This window comes from Cupressus sempervirens, chromosome 3 (genome assembly GCF_028749045.1).
Source record: "Cupressus sempervirens isolate cs-2001-9-10 chromosome 3, ASM2874904v1, whole genome shotgun sequence".
Classification (NCBI taxonomy): Eukaryota; Viridiplantae; Streptophyta; class Pinopsida; order Cupressales; family Cupressaceae; genus Cupressus; species Cupressus sempervirens.
Genome location: NC_143120.1, coordinates 578,179,179 through 578,195,500, shown reverse-complemented (window position 1 = coordinate 578,195,500; position 16,322 = coordinate 578,179,179). Strand labels below are relative to the sequence as shown.

The following is a 16,322-nucleotide window of genomic DNA, read 5'->3' as shown; positions in this document are numbered from 1 at the left end:
CGCTGAAAACTTTATCGCAGTTTATTAGGTGATAGAAATATATCAACTGTATATATGCCGCTGTTACCTGTTGACTGCTCGTAGCCACCGATATTCACTGTTGACTAGATATTCTTCAGTCACTAATATACATGCTGCCTTCAATGATTAACAAATATTAATCACTGCTAGATGTGAACTCAACCTTCAAGACTTATCGATGACATACAGTTATCTGATGTTAGTATTTATTCAATTCTGACTTTGACGACTCCCAACAGCATACAATCTTAAATTATCTGGCCTTAAATCGCTGCATAGAAGGCTCCAAATAGTTCTGTCATATCCAGAACTGACAGCATATGAATCATATTTCTTATCATATCGCTGCCCTGTCATTGCTTGTCATGCCTCCTGCCTCCCCCTTGCTCGGCATGTCAATGTTTTTTTTTCTTCTTGTAAAACAAGTTGTTTCCTTACATTTGCAGTTTGGCTCTGATATCATGTTAAATTTTAAGGATCGTTTCTGCAAATGTAATAACACTGCCATGGTATTGGTGTGTTCCGAATGCAGATTTGAATCTCATATAAATATGAGAGGAGACATGTCTCTTCATGAGACATGTCTCTATGGTTTAATCATCAGATTTATTTATAATAATATATTAACATAAATAATAATATGTATAACAATATATATATATATATATATATATATATATATATATATTTGCAAAGTGTAAAATCTTGATGCATCTCTAGTAATCTTATGGATTTTCTTCACTTATTTAGGTTCCTTCACCTTGTCAATCCTATTTAGGAATGTCTCTATGTTATACATCAGGGGTACTTCATCTACTCCTCTCCTCTTCTCATGCTCTCTCTCAACCAATCAAGAACTAGAGACAAATCCAGGCCATCGTCTAGCTGCTCATCCTCATTAAGTCCTTTCAAAGCTGAAATGATCTCATCATCAAGCTCCTGTGTGTTGAGACTAGGCGATCACATATCATTTCCCAAATCATCTATAAACCATACAGTAGGAGATGTTGGCAATATCTTTGGGCTTGTTGTACTGACTATGTGGATGAAGTTACTCCTTGATCATCATGAGGTAGAATTTTCGTATCTCCACCTTGTCCAAAACTCTATTCCTTATCTAGCATCTCTACTTCCCTTATTGATGAAGATTTGGTAGTGGAAGTAGAAGAGGTAGATTTTTTACTTTCGCTTCTGAATTCCTTACCAATAGTTCTCTCACTTACTAATTGCAACACCTTAGCCACATTGTCCCTTTTCTTCGAGGTTCGTCCCTTATCCTCATTATGCAATCTTGAAGTGTTGATGCTTCCTTCACCTCCTTTTGAGGAAAACTCCACACTCAGCATCCTTCCATATGTGAAGGTAACATCTTGTTTCCAATATCTTTTTATCTACTACTTTTCAACCTATGCTCGTGATCTTTCTACTACTTCCCTCATCAAGATGCCCAAATTTGTAAGCTCCTCAATCTGTGACCAATTGGGTGGCTAGATTGACTTACATTTTTTATATTCATAATGAAAATGAATATGATTTCCATCATACTTGACTTGATCAAGAATAGGGAAAATGCTGCACTTCCTCACAAAATTAACTGACATTATCGACAGCATCTTTCTTCTTACAGTATACTAGTCCACTAGATTTTCTCAATACTCCACAATGTCTATCTTGTGTTTCTATATTTTTCCCTTATAACTATGGATTATGTTGAACGGATCAAATTCTTTCATTGCCTTATAGCCTCCAAGCTAATAATTTTGTCTCTGCTGCCTGTAGTGAAGGATATGTCTCAAGCATCTTCCCCTATGTGATACAGAAAGGCATTTTATAATCAAACTCTGACAACTGTCTTAAAACCTGCAGAAAGACCATCGTATTCATAGGATGCTTAGGAAGTTTGTAAGGTTCAAAATCTTTAGATCCTTAAGTAAAAGTAGGGAACTAGATGTACTAATATCCATACTTTTCAATCAATGTCACGGTCTCCTTAGATAAACTCCTATGTAATTCAACCTTAAGTGTACATGTGATGTTCATGGTAAAACAATATTAACTCTCCTATAGCTTGCCCTTTAATGCAGTTGTAACTCAGTATAACAATCATACACATTAAATTGTCCATTATCATGTCCTATCATGCCTCTATATATAAAACCTAGATACTTAATGTTTCTTGCTAGCAGATAAATCATGTAGGAGCTCATATAGAATGTCCTTGTGTTTTCTAGTTTTCTTAATTGGCTGTCCGAATTGTCAACGATCATCCTAGCCCAAGTCATCATCATAGTTCTCGCTAACAATTCTTCTATGAAATAAAACATCCAAGTCTAGAACATAGCCCCTTGGGGTGTTCCCATGATCCTACTCAGCATTAAAATTATATAACTATACTCATCCTTGAAGTCCTCACTTACAAGCTTTTGGGGTAACTTGGAATGGTGCTTCCTTGGATTGCTAACCCAACTCTTCTTAATAATTCTCGGGTTTCTTATCAAACACTGTATGTGCTTTTTCGATGGTCCTTATCTGCATCCTTAAGTAATATGGGATCCCAAAGGTCTCTCTCACTGCCTCCTCTCCTAAGAATGCGAACACCCTTCCTTTGGCTTTGATTGTACTGGTCCTTCAATCATAATTCCTTGCACATTTCACTAAAAGCTCATTGCAATTAGTGGCAGATAGAAATCCAGCTGCATGGTAGATGCCACTTCTCATTATGTTAACTGCCATGTCTAAAGGCAAGTGGTCCTTTGTTCCAAACATCCTTTGCTTCGTTCTCCTCGTGTCTATTCATATCTGCCACCTTCTTCCACTTGGCAGATACCGGGGACTCAGGATAGAACTCCTTAAATAACTTCTTTATCAGCGCTTTCCTCGTTGCTATCCCTTTGGCTCTCTGCCATATCTCTGTTCAAAGCTTGAATCTGGTATAGGTTAAGGGATTATATATAGTGACTGTTTCAGACTTCTAAACCTTTGATTTAATCCTCGAATCCAATTCCAAGACCTAGAAAAAATACGCTTATTGGTTGTAAATGAAACTTGGAATCAAAGACAACACAACAATAAATGAATTCATCCTTAAAAGCATTGAATCAATAAAGAAAATTATAACTTTGAATTCATCAATTTCTGAAGACAAAGTCTGAAAACTGAGGCTGCAACTATGCATAACTAGACTTCAAGATGTTGCTAACAACACCCTTAGATAAACAAAAATTAACAAAAAACAGACATTATCATAAAAGTATAGACTCTGATTTTCTGAGGGCAGCCAATAATAAGTCTGAAGACATCATTGAATCAGTCCTAACACCAAGTCAAATGCACTTCAATTCATAATCCCAGGGGTTCCAACATGAGTTATAAATCAGCTTATAGGCCAAACATGAGAAACAAATCATACTTTACCCCCATAAAAAATTCTGATTTCTGAGAACAAATTCTGAAATGTACCTCTTTTGGACGAATTTGCCCTCTAAACTTTATGTATTTCGAGCAAGGACTGCCCCTTAACACTAAGCAATAAACCTTGGATTGACTGGGCAAATTGTAAGTTTATTATGATTTTTCCAAAAAATTGGCCCTTCCAGGAAATTTCCAGACTCAAGTCTGAAGACTAATGTATTTTCAGCCCTCTTGAATGCTCTAACTTGATATTAAAACTCAGATTTTATCTTCCAAATAGCCTGCAACAAGTATCTGAGTGATTTGGTGGATGAAAACACTCCAATGATTTTTGCAAAAAAAAATGAACCCTAGAGGAAAGCTTCAGACTTTAATCTGAAGATGCCTTACAGCATTTTGATGTCTCCAAAATGATTTTGAAACACGGGTTTTTGCTTCCAAATGCTCCTGCAATAAGACTTGGCATGAATTGGTAGATAAAAAATTCCAATAATTTTTTGCAAAAATCGACCCTTATAGAGAAATTTTCAGATTTCAATCTGAATACTCATGTATTCTTGCCAACTCACCTTATGTTTTTTCCTCTTTGGGAGTCGAAGAAAATTTCAAAATACTGATTTTAACCCACCAACCTTACTAGATCTGACCTTTTGTTAGGCATGACTGCCGCCTTTTCATGGTTCAATTTTCAGCTCCGTATGCTTGGAGAATTTCCTTATCAGCTCCTTGGCTTTTACTTTTATCACCTTTGACCTTTAAAGTCAATCCCTCATCAATCTTGTGTCTTTATATTGCTGTTGGATGCTGCTTTTAAAGTAGTTTTGGGTTGAATACTCCCTCTCACAATGAATTTTGGATTTAAAAAGTTACATTGAAACTCGTACACATTGCATTTAGATTATCTCCATTTTATTTTATTAATATTCATTTCATATCATTAAGGGAAAATCGATCCCTGTGGGGTAAAATATCAAACTCATGCTTAGTATTTTTTATTTTTTATTCATTCAAGAGAGGGAAATTTGGTCCTCGTGTGAATTTAATTCCACCTTTCTACTTAGCATTTTCACCTTAATATATCCACAAAGGGGAAATTTGATCTGCATCTGCACTCCATTTTGTTTCAATTTATCATCCATAAGGGGAAAATCAACCCCTAAAGGGATAATTATAATCCCCATACTCTGCATTTTTCATTCATCCACAATAGCCATCAAAAGGGAATATCAACCTCCATCTAGATTTGGAGAGATTCCATGCTTATCCAGACGGGAAATTCTTCTTCCATCGGGATTTTCCGAACTTTGGAGTTCAAAAATTTGTAAGTGTTAGATAGAATAAACAACTTCATCTAGACAAAGGGGAAAATCCACGTCCATCTAGACAACGTAATTCCCTTAAAGTTTTCTAAGTCCAGTGGAAAATCGATGTGCCTCTGGACTCTTCACTCTATTCCTTGCTATTAGTATACAAAACAGGAAATTCAAGCCTCGTCTGGGCAAATTGGTCCAACACTTAATCTTTTCATCACAAATAACTCCTCAAGAGGGGAATTATATTTCCATCCAGATTTTCATGATTTTTCAAGGATTGGGATTTTGAACATTTTTGGAGGGGAAATTCTATTTCCATCAAGGTTTTGTGCATTTTTATAAGTAATTTTTTATGACTTTTGGCATTTAAAGTACAGATAATCAATTTTTATAAGGATTTTGATGCCCTTATGCATAAAATATGCATTTATAAAGTATTTTGGACTATTTGACTAGCCAAAATATTAATGCACCTAGGAATTTTATCTGAACCCATTGTAACTTGTCCAGTGGACCTTAATCTCAACACTCCAATCTTCATTCACATATCGACAACTTGATCCCTTGCCAACCTTTTGAGCTCTAAATTGTCACCTCAATTGCCAAACCTAACAACTACGGGCAAAAAGAGGGTCCCCATTAGCAATGGGGTGATGGTGTGAAAACTTCACAACAAGTCTAACTCTAGCTGCAACTTTAGGCAAAATAAGAAATTTGACCAAGGTTGTGATGCAAGTCGATCTTAGTCTCACGTCAAGATCTTGGAATGAGTTAGACGCTTCAACTGTCAAATCATGATCCACAAACTTAGTGAAATCTTTGGTATGATCCTAAACAAGGTTCCTAAAGACTACCAGATTTTTGACTTGGGACATTTTGTCCAAACAAGCCCCTAAATTCTGATTTGAACATAATGAAGCTCCTAACAATTTGTCAAAATCTGGTATCCTCTTTAGGGGAAAGTCTTTGGCAATTATGGAAATTGGTAGAGTCGATCGAAATCCCAAACAAGTGTAACATTTTGATTCAACCAAAAGCAGTTTGTGCAAACAAGTGATGGGATCTGATCTAATGTTGATGGAAACCAAAGAAAATAAAGTGAAAATCTGATTTGTTCCAAACTGAGTTTCCAACACACTGATATTTTGAAGTCGATCTTAGTACAAGAGCCCAACCAAGGTTAGAAATCCAACCTCCCTTGGGTTATATTTCTTAGAAGCCCAAACAAAGGCTAGTTTCTGACCTACCTATAAAGAAAAGTTTTTAACACTTAGTGGAATTCTGATTTGAGTCCAAAAAAAAACGAAAACTATCAGGTTTCTGATTTACCATGAGGGCAATCTGTACACGTTCATGAGAAATCTTAAGGGAAGGTAAAATGTGGTTATTGTAAGAAGGGTTTCAAACACTTGGTCAAATTTATGACCTCATCCCAAGTATTTTCCAAATAACATGCAAGTTTTCTCCCAACTTATGAGACTTTCTCCCAGTAGATGTTGAAATTCTGACTTCGTTAAGCAAAGGAAATATTCCATGGCAAGGTGAACAATCCGATTGTTCCAAGATAGGTTTCTAAGACTTAGTGATTTTAAAGTTGATGTCAATGTAAGAGCCCAAGAAAGATCCAAGGTTTAAAGTAGTCGGCATAGAAAGATGACTGTGGATGATTCCCATCAAGGAGGCGTCGATCACCTGTGCAATTAGGGTTTGAATCTCGCAAGTTTATCCTAGAGAGTCTAGCCCCTATTCTCCGAACCATATTCCCTCTTAAATCAATCACAATCATCACACAACTTCTCAAGTAGGCCCAGGTTAGGGATATGTTCGGTGGAGTCGAATTATATTCAATATTACTTCGAGATCTCAGATAAAACCCCCCTTCGAGGAATAAATGATCGGTAAAAGTATATTGATCATCAGGCACCACTGGCCTAGAATCTCGAGTAATTCGACCTCCTTGGGGAAAACTGCTCAAACCAAGGGTGACTTTTTTTCTTACATAATAAATGACAAATCTTAAGACAAGGTCAATATCTAGGCATTGTTGATGAAATTTCAAACATTTATCAAGGTATTTTGACTTGATCATCACGCCTTCATTCAAACAAACATCATACCTTCAGCCAACATAGTGAGAATTCACACCAAGGATCTGAAATCTAATTCGTATTTGGAGAAAGAAATCCAAGAACATGGCAAAAATCTGAAATATTATTCGTGATAAAATTTTCAAAACTTGGCAAAGAGATGGTATCATTTCAACTTAGATTTTACACACTTTACAAACTATGGCGAATTGATTTTAATAGGAGAGGCCAAACAAGGTCAAAAGTTAGACATGAAGTTTTCTACCCAACACTTGAAGTGAATTCCAAAATGCAAGGTGGTATTTGGTAAACAATAAGGATAAAATTTAAACAGTAGATGGAAAAACTTGACTTTCCAAATGTGAGAATTTGACAATGTAACATCAGCACTAGGGTAAGTCTGGCTGCTGGGATGTCGGGAGGAGTAACCAAGACGAGGGGAAAAGGGCCTCAATTTCGAGACGGCAGCAGGGGCAGGGCATGGGAGTGTTGTATACTATACATATAGAACTTGAAATGATGTTTCAGTACAACATACCAAATTGAATTACTTGAACATAGCAAAATCACAACACAAACCAAAACCATTGAATATTCAACATAATACCTGCCCAATAGTAACATTCAGAACTTAACATTCGAATAGAAATTCAAGTACCTATCTCGGCAGCAACATGGTTGTCAAATGAAAAAGATGGCGCTGCTCGAGTACCCGGTGCGGGGACATCCCGAGGATAGGTACTTCGAGGTTGGGGGGGGAGGAGGGGAGGGGGAGGGGGCGAGTCCCTGGATCTCACTGGAATTTGATTGAAGGATAGAAATTTGACTTGTTTTGGGAACAAACCTGGGCTTGCAACCTCATTCAAATAAGCACCCAACCTGATCTAGAAAACCAACCTCCCTGTTAAATCCCAAATTTTGCCCTAATTTTTTATTTGATCATAATTGTTGGTTTAACGAATTATTCATGTTCATGTGAAACAAGTTAGTTAATTATATAAATTGTATCAACTGTTAACAAATTATTTCTTTTCCTATTTCTTTTCCTAGTCATGTGAAACAAGTTAGTTAATTATATACGTTGTATCAACTGTTAACAGATTGTTACTTTTCTTGATCATGTGAAACGAGTAAGTTAATTATATATGTTGTACCAACTGATAACGAATTATTTCTTTCATGTTCATGCAAAATGAGTTAGTTAATATAGACATTGAGGAAAATAATCGAGCAACCTATAATTGTCATTAGATGATTGACAATTATTTGATTGGAACTAAGAATCAATATATTTTTGAATTAATGTCTTGGCGAGAATGTTTTGCTTGGGTGATTGCAGGAAGAAGACTGAAGAGAGGGGAAGCATTGCTAAGCGGGATCATCGGAAGGGGATGGTCGATTGGTCCAGTCGTCAGGATCAACAGGCATGACCTAAGACTACCTTGGAAAGGATATGAAGACTTAACCACAGATTGCATTATAGGACCGCATGAGCTATTAGGAAAAACAATAAAATAAAAACTTTAAATAATTTGAAGTAAATATAAATCATACCTTGGAAGATTTATTTTTGACAATTTCTTATTTAATCATTATCATAAAATCTTAAATACGAATATATATATATATATATATATATATATATATATATATAAAGATGAATTGGCACCAATAAATTATAATGATATAATCTATTGATGTCATCTCATTGATATACATATATAAATGTACATAAGGACTTATAATAATAATAAAATAAAGATTGAACCCTTCAACTTTTAATTATTTTTCCCTCGTTGTTTCTTCTTTTCAAAAATTCGAATTTATGTAGGAATCAAAAGGAAAACTTCTTAATAACCAATGGTAGCCTAAAGGTCACGGCTGACCATTAAAAGCCGATTTTTGAGATCGTTTGGTAGCAACCTCCTCATTTCTGCAATATCCTCTTTTCTCCCAAGATATGCTACATTTTTAATCCTGAGAATCCCGTCCTCTTGATAATCCATTCTACCCCTGCAAATCCAATATCGCCATTCTGATTTATTTTTAATCCACAGTAATAGAATTGAATCAAGGCCATACTCGGCGGGGATCAAGAATATCAGTTGGCGGAGACAGAAACCCGAGTTGGAATTCAAGTTATGCATTTCTTGTTTTTATTTTTCAGTCGGCATTTCACTAACATTCAATCTAATAACTATCAGTGCCCTGTAGAAGTTGAAACTGTTATTAAGAAGCCTTGATGCTATAAATGTTACTAAGTCAATTATTGAATGGAGAATATAGTCGAAAACGTTTTACAAAGTAGTCCAATGTCATGTTCTTGTTTACATTGATTAATCATTATCTGAAGTATGGAAGACAGAGATTTCGATTGAGTAGTAAATTAATATCTATTCTCATGCATATTCCATCTGTTACCTTTAAGTTCTTCTTCTGAATCTAAAATGATTTAATCTCCTCGGTTAAGACTGAGATACTAGAGATAATCCACTATACCATCTGTTGATATATGAAGTATCTATGGTTTTGTCAATTAACAATAATACCCAAAGTTGTCACCAGTGAATCAGTTTTATTTTGAACCAAGATAATTATGTATATTGGAAGGTATCCAAATGTTGCAAAGCTTAAACATGCTACCTTGCATGGAATTAGCTTATATTGACACCAAGGAAGTTCACCTGGCAGAGAGGCCAATGATTGGTGGAGAGGTGTAAAATCTAACCTGCAAACAAAATCAAGATTGAAATCAGATAACTGAGAAACAAAACGCATATAATAGCTCATGCATGTCCTAATGATGAAACCTGTTGTCAAGTTGAGAGGTGGAGATCGGGTTTACAAACCCAATTTGAAATCCTTGGCCAAGGTAGAAATAGGCAGATGTGTTGATCATGAGATCTTTTTGTTTGTCCAGATGCTTCAGTTATTTAGGAATAATTGATGGGACACTCAAACCACCGGATTTCTCAGATGGCTGGACTTCAGAACATCCCAAGCCCAATTCCAAGGTAGGGAGGGCCATTCTATTAAGTTAGGATGTGTGGGGATGAGTATGGTCCACGGTTGGGAGGTTAAGCCTATGTCAATGCTTCTCCTCTCACCAATGTCGAGGCTTGAACAACAAGACAAAGGGAATTCTCCATCATATCTGTATGTTCTTTTGCACTTTTAACTTTGGAATCATGGAAGCATAAATAGATAGTGTAGAAAATATGCACGAATATATTAGATGTTTTAATGGTAGTTGCTACTTTATTTTTCAGTTGAACATGTTAGATTGATTTAAATGATATCAAAGTAATCATTTATTTATTTCCTTTACAATCGTTGAAGTTAAATGCAAATAGATTAGGTAGCAGTTACTTCTTTCCAGTTATAATTAGTTAATGGAAATCAATGTCATGTGAATGGGATTAGTTGATAGATAAATACTGTTTTAAATTGGTTAGGAAAATTCGTATGTTACACTCCCTTGGGCTTGATTTAAAGTGCCCTTTAAAGAAATTCAATCCCCATCCACTAGGAAATTCAAAGTTCAAGCCAAGTTGGCCTCCCTGAATTCCCAGCAGACATGACTATTAGAGGAGAGGTGTATAATAGAAAGGCTGATCACCTCATTTCAACCATCCAATGTGAACAATCAACGAACTAATTCAAAGTGTAGGGAAGACTTGAGGGCAACGATCAGAAGAGAAGTAGGAGTTACCTGTTCGACCACATATAAAGAAGATCAAGATTGCAGATTGCTGAAGTTGGCAAGAATACAAATTTTAGTAGACTAAAACATTGAGAATTTGAGAGTATCTAAAATTTTACAAGATTTCAATCAGGTCTGAATTCAAAATTGAATGAGCAAGGGTGAAATTTCCATGGAACTGGATGTTTTGTTGGGCATGTTCGAGTGAAAAATCACACGTTAAATATGAAAATCAGAAAGTAATTTTGTGAACATTGATGGGTTGCGATCAAGATGTCAAGGTTTTAGAAGGTAAACTCACAAATCATGAGCAAATGTCTTCACAAGTTGAATTCTTTCAAATTCTGATTTGAAGTTAGTGATTATCTTCGTGCAAAAACTTTACTCCTAACACAAGTGTTTTCTCTTGTTTTGCAAGGACTCATTCATAGGGTTGGGAAAAAAACTGTTCGCTGTGCTTTTGCCCAAGGTTTCAATTTTTGGGCATGACAATGTGTCATCTTTGTTTGCCTAGGAAATAATCAATATTTGAACAGCAAATGAATTTTTACATGCTGAAATAGATTAGAGATACTGGAAAAATGTAATAAAAATAAACCACAACTCTAATCTAAAAATAGTTTACTTTCATCTATAATGTGTATACTTAACAATGTACTTTGACTATGAGACTCTAAAACTTTCTAGGTTGCTTTCCAAAGAGTAAGGGTTTATTGCTTGCTAAAAAGTAAAACTTCCACCAACCTGGGATTGCCTCAAAATCAGCCTGAACAAAACAGGTGGTGCTCAGGAATATGGGTCGTATTTGTGAGACTTGGCACATCCATTAGAATTTTAATGCCTAGAAGTAGTAAACATGATGCAAAATTGTGTCTAGCGGTGACAGACACTATAATGAGTGTGACACGTACATGAGGATTTTTAGGCCTAGAAACAGTCAAAATGATGCATAATTGCATCCAGCGGTGGCGACAGACACTAAAATGACTGACACATTGAGGAAAAAGTGTGCAGTATGCACTTTTCAACTCTCCATGAACAAAAACTGAACTGAAGAAATATCACAAGAAATTGAACACAAGTAGAGGAGATTGTCCTAGAGAATCCAACATGGTAAGGAACTTACAAACTATTATTCAATTAACCTTCTATAAACACTACTTATTACTCACTTATAGCTTATTGTCTTCTTGAGGCCTTTAAAGATGCCAATTTAAAAACCTTTGATATCCTAACCATAGTTACAAGACTTCATAGAAAGTCCTAGGACTCCGCAAGTCCCAAGATGAGTAGCATAAAAAAAATCTCGAAGACTTGAATCCAAGCCCTGGAAAGTCTAGTTAGACTCACAAGACTTGCTAAGTTCCAAGCCTCGAACTAAGACATCAAAACAGAAGCAAAAAGTGAATTTAAAACAGCAAACAAAGATCATACTTAAATTTTTAAAACCTTAGAAAGGACCTACATCACTTCTAAATGCTATTCTTTCATTTGCAAGCACAAACAACAAGACAACAAGAGCATTTGAAGATAAAATACAACCCATTGAAGCAAAAAATAGCAACCATTGATGGGACCAAATTATCGCTCAATGGCTTTGACACTCACATTTTCTGAAGGTCCTGGACTCTTTACTCTTAGCTTCATTGTAAGCAATAAAATTATGAAAAAGGCATGCACCATGAGGGCAACATTGTCTCAAACGCCTTAGTTTGGATTTGCTAGCAGTTGCTTCTCTAAGGATCCCATCTTGTGTCACAACAAGGAACACTACCCCTAGACCCTTGCTAAACTTTTAAAAAACAAATCAATGATTATTTTAAGCCATGCCCAATGGAACAATGACCTTTTTTAACAGTAATGGCCAGCCATATTTAAGTCTGCCGAACAAGACTCCTGTAATTCAAATCCACAAGCACAACCCAGCATAGGCACAAACCTGCAAGCACGATGGCCCAGCAGGGATTTGAGCCCTGGTGATAGCCTGACGAGCGAAGTGTTTTGACCGCTTCTCTAAATGGCCCCAGGTAAAACAACCATTCTATTCTCTCAGGTTTTTGTCAATTAAATCCCCAAGTAACTGCATTAGATTTATACTTTCAATTTGCCAAATCAGTCCAGACCTCAAGTAAAATTACTATGGTTGTAACAACATAGCAAACTTGCCTAAGATAGAGTGCAAGACCCCATATAGAGCCAGTAATGTTAGGCTGAGTGATATAAGCTCCTCTCAACTCCATGTGATTTTTGTTTCTAACACCATCAACATCATGATCCATGAGTTTTGTACACTTCGAATACTTGGATATATTTATATATTTGAAAATGTTGCTTCCCTCAACTCAAATTCATTTTTTGTATTCATTTGATTCATGTGGCTTGTGTACGTGTTCAAAGTAGCTTCTAAATAATAAGTTTATTATGTTTTTAAAGATGATCAATTGAAGGATGTCCAGCAGAGCTTAAAATCCTTAAAAACTCTCTATATTTCAAGGATTTTTTATTTACTGCATCTTTGCTGAGTCTGAGAGCTGGGTCCAAGTCAAAGCTGAGTCTGACTGTGGTAATTATAGTCCCAACAATCGCAAGCAACCTGCTCAAAATATACACACTCTACTGCACTCAAATCGCATGTGATCCTTATGCACTCAACCAAAAAGAATTGACTGATTTTACTCAATTAGACCCAGCTCAAATCATCTTAAAATGACCTCTGAGGGTGTAGAAATACAATTACAACAAAGTATGCTAAAAAACAAAGCCCCTGACTGCTCTATTTGTTCTGTCACAAGGATTTGTAACCCTCAATCAAAAACAAAACCTTGACAATGGCTCTGAACAGCCACTTCTTGCATATGTGATTTCCGCAACTGCTGCTAAAAATGGTAATTCAGCAATTGCAGAAACTGCCCTTGTTTCACTGTTCTTTTTATTTAATTTGAGATTTCCCTTAGAATCTACTCTGATTGTGTTTGACCCCAAGGTGTCTAGATCACCTTAATACCATCTCCAGTTTTTGTAGATTCTTGTATAACTGGCATTTTTCATGGCCATTCTCATTTAATCACTTCAGAGAGTGTCCAAGTTGCATTTAACTAATTTCACTAAAAATGAAAACAATGAATTAATTAGCTTATATTTAATAACTTTCATGATCCAATGCAAATCATTGTGATTTACTAAGTCCTAAAGTAAGATAGAATCTAGTTAAGACCTATTTGAAAACGAAATCAAGCACATGGACTATGTGGTTCTTGAATACTATATCTATTCATTTTTATCATCATGCTCCTCCTCTAAATCATTTTCATAGCAGCAAACATCTTGTACTTGAATTCTTTGCCAATATATGCCCCTTCTATCAAAGTTCAATTATTGGCATCCAGAAAATCAAAACGTGGGAATAAGGAATATGCAATCGTGTTATTTACATTTTTATTATAATAATTACAAAGCCAATGCCTCAAAGTCAAAGTCTCGTACCCAAGTTCTCCATTATGCCTATTATTTAGTCAACATCTCCAATATTAATTTATTTCAAAAAAATATATCAAATTATTTCAAGTTTGGTAAGCTTGTTCAAATGATGAATGTTGCCCCCAATAAATACTGCTTCAATTTTTCTACAGCATGCATGAGTAGCAAACGAATCACGATAAATATAAATAGATTCTTGTCATTCTTTTCCTGCTTTCAAAACCAATCGATCATTTGTTTTGAATGGCAATCACTCATAAGTCTCTTTATGATGCATCCCAGACTACTATCACAATGCAATTCTCCGAAGAATGCTGTTGTGTTCCAAGAACACAACAGCATTCTTCGGAGAATTGCATTGCGATTCATTTGCTACTGGTGGCAGTTCTAAACAACATTTATCATTGAATGATCCTCTCTGTTTCTATTATAAAGCTACACCTTTTTAACTCTTGCTGTGCCTTGCAATTTATTTATCATGCAAGCTCTTCCTAGAATGCTATGCAAAAACGTAATGTAAATCACTTTTTCATGCTATTTGTCGATTTTATGAGCTGATATCAGTTGTACTTGCTACTCCTTGCTTTTCTTTTGATAAAATTGGCTTCTATCCTTTATAGAATTCCATACACCCAATCAGAATTTATTTGAAATATGCAGAGCGCTTCAACCACCAACCGCCCATGACCACGCTGGCCCCTCCTTAGCCTTCGTAGAGCTCACTCCATCATTAAAGTTGAGACTGCCTGGTTGCAATTTCAGCCCTTTCATCATTCCCTCGCAGTGCATCAGAGTATCATTTCTTATTGATAACTCAAAATTATGACAAAAAATGACGAGCAATCGTAGGCTACCAATTTTATGGGCATTATTGAAATGCTGAAAGGTTGCTTGCATCACCTATATAGTATAAGCACAATCAACTATATAGAAAAGAATAGACAAATAATAGTCCGGCCAGCATACTTAGTCAAGTGCTAAGCACAGCAATAAATTTAAGGCAGACAGAGAAAAACCTGCAAAGCAAGCTTCCCTTGATAAATAAGACTATCTATGCATTTAACCCTTAAGGTAAGGCGGGGCAACATCGCAAGGAACTAGAGTCCGTTAATCTCCAGGCATTTTAGAAAAATCATGACTAACAAATTGTGGAGCTTGCAGTTAATGCAATTTAGGTATGAGTGATCATTGATAGGAAAATTATGTTTAGGCAATGATAATGATATTTTTACTATTAAGTTTCTAGAGTGATGTTTTGTTTCTGGATTTCAAAAAGCAAAAAGTGGGGTGGAACCCTGCTATAGTATACCTGCTGCATGAGGCTGCTGATCTCGCCGGGGCTCATAAGTTCACATAACTCGAGGTCGAGCACTATATTTTGTCCAGTTTCCTGTGCATTTTTCATTTTTTCTTTGGTAAGTTGACGGTCTTGAAGCATTTGGGCTCTCCTCTCATTTCTGACATCCAACTTGGATTGAAGGAGATTTGACCGCTCCTCCTCTCCAAGCCCCGCCAGCTTATCGGCCCAATCCTGCCTCTTCTGCTCCTTAGACCTCTCTTTAATCTGCTTGGCCATAGCCTTCTGCCGAGCTTTCTTTTCCTCGTATCTCTGCAGCTTCTTCAGTTTCTTCGCCGCACTTTTACTTAGTGGAGGGACATCCGATCGAACGTCTTCTTCGTTTTGTTGTTCTTTTCCCGACCGATGTTCTGGTGACGCTGAATCGTCGTTGCAGTCAGGAGCAAACGAGTCATTCCCATGCATCCCGTTTTCCTCCATGGATACTGAATTGAAGCTCTACTCAAGGTTCTGTAGCTCGTCCAGAGTCAACAGTTGCCTCTGGTTATCGGCTACATTTGTTTCGGCCTTGCAAATGTTATTATCAAACGACTCCATGTGCCGTGATCCTGCTAGGGCTTCATAAGTCGTTCCATCATTAAACAGTTTCGAAATTTATATTTATATATATAAGATAGAGATAAATATTCGTATATTTTTAATATAAGATAAGAGATCGAGATGATTTATGGGACATTAGATCCTATTAAGCATTGATAGTGTAATGTGAAAGTATAATTTTTTAGTCAAATTTGTTGATCTATATTTTATGAGTAGTGAGTGATTCATATGTTTGTCTTATGTGTGATAGTGATGAATATATCTTGTGTTAGTGTCTTTGTATTAATGGAAAATATCTCTTTTGATGGCTTCTTTGGCTAAGGATGTTGTTATAAGAAAAATAGAACAACGGATTCAAAGACATGAGAAACTAAACTTGTAGCTTACAATTCATCATTGGGAATCACAAATAT

At 36.0% G+C, this 16,322-nt stretch overlaps 1 protein-coding gene across 1 annotated transcript in view; it reads right to left on the bottom strand.

Moving 5' to 3' along the window:
- TRM10 (tRNA (guanine(9)-N1)-methyltransferase-like protein) overlaps nt 1–15,944 on the bottom strand; it is a 52,521-nt gene extending 36,577 nt beyond the window's left edge. The window contains exon 1 of the mRNA XM_089821003.1: nt 15,322–15,944. Within this exon, the coding sequence (XP_089677129.1) occupies nt 15,322–15,789 (468 nt within the window). The 5' untranslated portion in view covers nt 15,790–15,944. The remainder of the gene's footprint in view (nt 1–15,321) is intronic.
- Nucleotides 15,945–16,322: the final 378 nt, after the last annotated feature.